The following is a 5,000-nucleotide window of genomic DNA, read 5'->3' on the forward strand; positions in this document are numbered from 1 at the left end:
ATCCCAACATAGAGATTACAGGGCTATCCAATATTTAATTCAATATACACGTAATTAACCTGTTATTAAAATGATCATATCTACCTGAAGTTATCGAATAATATGGTGCAATGCATGCACTATATCTATACTAAATTTACTAATAATTATAAAAATAAATAAAGGTTTTATCTAGCGATCTCTACCACCTGATCATTGTTTACCTTCGTCCTGTCAAGAGAGGCGTTCGGGTTCGCAGTGCAAACAGAAAGTGGTGCCTAGTATGTTTTATTGTGTCATGACCGATATATGCAGGTGAGAGAACTATAAGATAAGATTTTGATTTAGCAATAGCTGGTGCGGGTAGCGAGTATGAATAGTGTGTTTTTGTTGAATATATGGAGATATGGAGACAAGATATGAATGATAACATCGTCTTTTTTGTCTATACACTACGTCGTTATGACCAGTTTCATGTGATTCAACCACTTTGTTTTGTAATATGTATTACTTTGGTATTAACATATGTGTACTAGTACTCTGATTTTTGAATTTAGGCATATGCCATTGACATATTCACCCATGGGGCATGATCATTAGTTTTAAGTCAGATGTTAACCCATAATTGAAGAAATAGGGCATTTCATACAACAGCAACTACACTGTAGATGTTGAGTTGTTTCTCATGTCAACTGTTCGTTTGTTGTAGCTGTATTGTTCTTGTCACACAAGTTAAATGCATATTATAATTACGGGGCCCTCATCTACCATAACTTTTCTGAAAGGGGGCTTCTACTTCTTCTACCCCACACCTGGTCTACAGAATGTAAGCCATGATATATTCCAGCTAGATAGAGCCTTAGCAATCCAGCAAATTTTTATGAGAAATATTTCTTAGCTAAACACACTACCATTCAATAGGATTCCACTTTAAGATCATCATAATGGAAATCTACCAAATGCAGAAGCAATGGTGGTAAATTTTCCGAATAGTGCTGTGTTACGAAATACCACAAAAGTGGTATCGATGGATTCTTCTCACTATAATATCCATATATAGTAAATTTTACCCGAGATTCCACCCCTATGCCCCACAATCTGGGTCCCAATAGTAGGGGAGGGCATGAAGTAGATCAGGGAAATTGCGGGGAAATATATGAATTCCAGGCATATTTCGTATGCAAAATCTTAACCCAATTACCTACCTAACTTTGCCTAGTTTTGAAGTTAGCCCTAGCCAAGGGGGGTATCGGTCCCCCTAGACCACCCTTTCTTAAGGCTCTTCATGCTACTTTGGGGCATATTTTGCATGCAAATCTTAACTCAAATACCTATGTCACTTTGCCTAGTTTTGAAGTTCGCCCTAGCCAAGGGGGGGCCTATGCCCCCCTGGACCCCCCTATTCAGGCCACTTTGTGATACTTATGATATATAATTAGTTTTGTAGATGATGATGCCGCAACCACAAATAATCCTCTCACTGCGCCATGACATCAACTGAGTCTTTGTCTCATATATTCCTCAGGTTAGGAAACTACAACCAATAATGACATGACCACTCAATAGTGGACACTCTATAATTATACTGTAATAATGAGGAATATTGCATCATCTGTTGAGAGAACTTAACAGCACATGCAGGTAATTCATTGAGGGTTTCCAGTCCACAGCTCGTCAGTAGCCATGAATATGTAAACACAACCATGTTTGAATTTCAAGGCGAGGATGGGGATTATTGAGGTATTTTGCACAAGGTATGTTGCATGAAGTGCCCTGAATAGGGGAGGGGGGGTAAAGCTCTCCCTTGGCTAGGGCTAACTTTAAAACTAGGCAAAATTATGTAGGTCATTGGGTTAAGATTTTGCATACGAAATATGCCCCGAAGTAGCACAAGGTAGCACAAAGTGGCTTAAAAAAAGGGGACCCAAATTGTGGGGTCCAGGGGTGGAATCACGTATTATATCCACGATATATGAATAGTAGAGGTTGAGAGGAATCCACTTTTACCACTTTTGTGGTATTTAGTAACGCAGCGTTATTTAGAAAATTTACTGCAATGGTGGATGTAGTAGATGAATATCCTTATATGAGAGATTGGTACTTGTACAAAGCACATACTTTACAGAGTGACATCACATAAACTGGGCTCTGATAAAGACTACAAATTCTCCTTTGCTCTTAACTCACATGCTTAGCTGAACTCTGCAAATATATAAAAAACAGCTCTATCCAATTTCTGTCATCAACTCATATCAGAGTGGAAATATGTATTTGACTGACAGTATGTAAATGACTGACAGAATGCAAAATAAATATATACAGCAACTCAAGTTAAATGAGTGCAGTTGATGAATGATCTATATTTTTCTCAGATCCTTTGGTATGAACAGGTCAGTGTCTGTGTTTTCAGCCTTGTTAGCCACAGTAATATGTATATATATTTTTTTTATTTCTTTGAGAAATGTTACACTCCCATAGTGATAAACTACTATATTGTTCTTTGTGAATACTTGCTGGGTTGACTTTATAGACTGAACATTTATAATGTAAAAGAGAAAACTGTATTTTGAAAGAGGTATAGAAGAGAGTATATATATTTTTTCTGTATTGTTATCTGGTCACTTCATACTTATATTCAAACTGTTCCTTTTTTTAGGGGTTATTGTATTATTTATCCTATGGTCTTTAGATTAACTGAGCAGAATTAGCAATTTGTTATTTATAATAGAACTATGGGAGATATTACACCAATTAGTGTGTATGTTTGGAAATATTAGGAAAACAAATATGTATTGAAGAGTGAATCTCTGTGTAGTATTTGAATATAAGGATGCAATATCTGTAGTCTAGGCTCACTTAAAACTTATTTAGGCTTTTGACAATAGTGAATGTAAGGGTATTTTTAACAATTTTATTATAATATTGTCTTTTTTATTTCCTATTGAAAAGTGGAAAATATTAGTGAAAACTTGATGCACTCACAAAATGTTTTACACGTTTGAAGCAAAAGCATTGATTTTTACTTTTAAGAATAATGCTCAGTATTACTCCATCCTTTTACTTCATTCTTTTCTTTCCAGATGAGATAACAAGCAAACATGGCTTTGGATATGGATGCTATTTTTAAGGTGATAGGGGAATTTGGCCCCTATCAACGGCGTGTGTACTTCCTACTGTGTCTACCCATCATTTTTGTGGCTACTTCAAATCTCGCATACGTGTTCATTGGAGCCACTCCAGAACATTATAGGTATGTTTAGTTTGGTTTGAGAAATGTGAGAAAATTTTCCAGTTCACTGATATATTAATCTCTCCTCTCTCTTTCTCTCTTCTCTCTCCTTTCTCTTTCTCTCTCCTTCTCTTTCTCTTCCCTCTCTCTTTCTCTTTCCTTTTTCTTTCTCTCTCTTCTCTCTTTCTCTTTCCTCTTTCTTTTTCTTTCTCTCTCCTCTCTCCTTCTCTCTCTTCTCTCTTTCTCTCTCCTCTCTCTTTCTCTCTCTTCTCTCTTTCTCTTTCCTCTCTCTTTCTCTCTCCTCTCTCTTTCTCTCTCCTTTCTCTTTCCTTTCTCTTTCTCTCTCCTTTCTCTTTCTCTCTCCTTTCTCTTTCTCTCTCCTTTCTCTTTCTCTCTCCTTTCTCTTTCTCTCTCCTTTCTCTTTCTCTTTCTCTTTCTCTCTCCTCTCTCCTCTCTCCTCTCTCCTCTCTCTCTCTTTCTCTTTCTCTTTCTCTTTCCCTTTTTTTTTATCATAGTGATTATGTCTGTATAATGTGATTATTCTCTCTTACAGATGCATCGTGCCAGCATGTGATACAGATCTCAAAAATCTTCACTACAATGAATCATTCTTAGAATTCACTATACCATATAACCAAACAACAGGCTTTGCCAAGTGCCAACGTTACAAAAACGTTGATCCAGAAGAAGGTTGCATTCCTTCAGCCTTCATGGATAACACGACAGAGGACTGCCCAGAAGGGAAAGTGTTTGATACCACTGTATATGCTACTACAATTGTGACAGAAGTAAGTCGCTCTTCAACTTGTCTTTATTGTATCATTTGGTTGCATGCATATTGATGTATCAACTTTTTTTTTTTTTTTTATGGAGCTTAGATACAATGTATTTTACATGTTACACTTATTTCGATACTGTATGAAATTTACCATAGTCATATATTAGAAGAACATTTATCATTGTCTTATGATTGTTAAAGGTTTTAAAGCAAGGGATGTAGTAGGTAAAGTCAATGAAAAAAGTAGGGAGAAAAGAGATAAGTAGGAGGTTAATAGTCTCTGTGTTTCAAAAGGGATGTGCATTGAAGAATATTTTTGAGATGGGTAGCTCTCTCACACTTTCCTTCTGCAGATGTACAGATAATGAAAAATGGGGGATTGCAGCTGATAAAATCTAATACCTTATGTAGTAGTGGAGAGTGTGTTTGCTTCCATGAGTTTAATTACAAGCAAGTGATTATAGCCAGTGAATAATTTGTAACCATATGCTTGGCATTATCATTGTTGTGATTACTAGTAGATGTGCATGGTTTTGCTTATCATTGTTGCTGCTTTTGTTCATCCTCATCTTTCAGCTCTGCCCTTCTTTGAATGTCAAGCTCTCTGGAAAGGGTACTCTTAGTCCTATACAACCAAATATACACTTTGCAGCCATTAAGGACAATATATCACCAATATCTCAAGATGTTTTAGTAATGGTGGATAGAATGTTTCAGGCCAGTTTCCATAAAAGAATTTCTTTTAACTGGAAAGACAGTGGTTGATATTGATTCAGTTTTCTGATATTCTTATGTCAGTGACTATGGCCATAGTTTGTTTAGTTCTTCCATTTTTTCAAGTATTTTTGCCTAATAGAAGGTTTTGCTTATTGTACACCAAATCTGATATCTACAAGGAAGACAAGAATCACATTCTTTCTTGGCATGGGTGTTAGAACCAATTATGCATTCTAAAAATATCTTAGATAACTAATTATTATATGTCCTTTTACAAGCATGAAATCCAATGTGCTT

The 5,000-nt window shown here is 36.0% G+C and overlaps 1 protein-coding gene across 4 annotated transcripts in view; it reads left to right on the forward strand.

The window, feature by feature from the left end:
- LOC122258895 (organic cation transporter protein-like) overlaps positions 1-5,000 on the forward strand; it is a 21,320-nt gene that overhangs the window by 1,126 nt on the left and 15,194 nt on the right. For 2 of the 4 annotated variants that reach the window (XM_086539703.1, XM_086539705.1), the window contains exons 1-3: positions 175-294; positions 3,060-3,229; positions 3,762-3,996. In XM_086539703.1, coding sequence (XP_086395829.1) covers positions 3,078-3,229; positions 3,762-3,996 — 387 coding nt within the window. In that variant the 5' untranslated portion in view covers positions 175-294; positions 3,060-3,077. Of the gene's footprint in view, positions 1-174; positions 295-3,059; positions 3,230-3,761; positions 3,997-5,000 lie in introns of those variants that run through there. The other 2 variants (XM_086539704.1, XM_086539706.1) reach the window with 1 other exon arrangement.

The sequence above is a fragment of the Penaeus japonicus genome, unplaced genomic scaffold (assembly GCF_977035675.1).
Source record: "Penaeus japonicus unplaced genomic scaffold, GWHDUDI00000001_assembly GWHDUDI00000009, whole genome shotgun sequence".
Taxonomy (NCBI): Eukaryota; Metazoa; Arthropoda; class Malacostraca; order Decapoda; family Penaeidae; genus Penaeus; species Penaeus japonicus.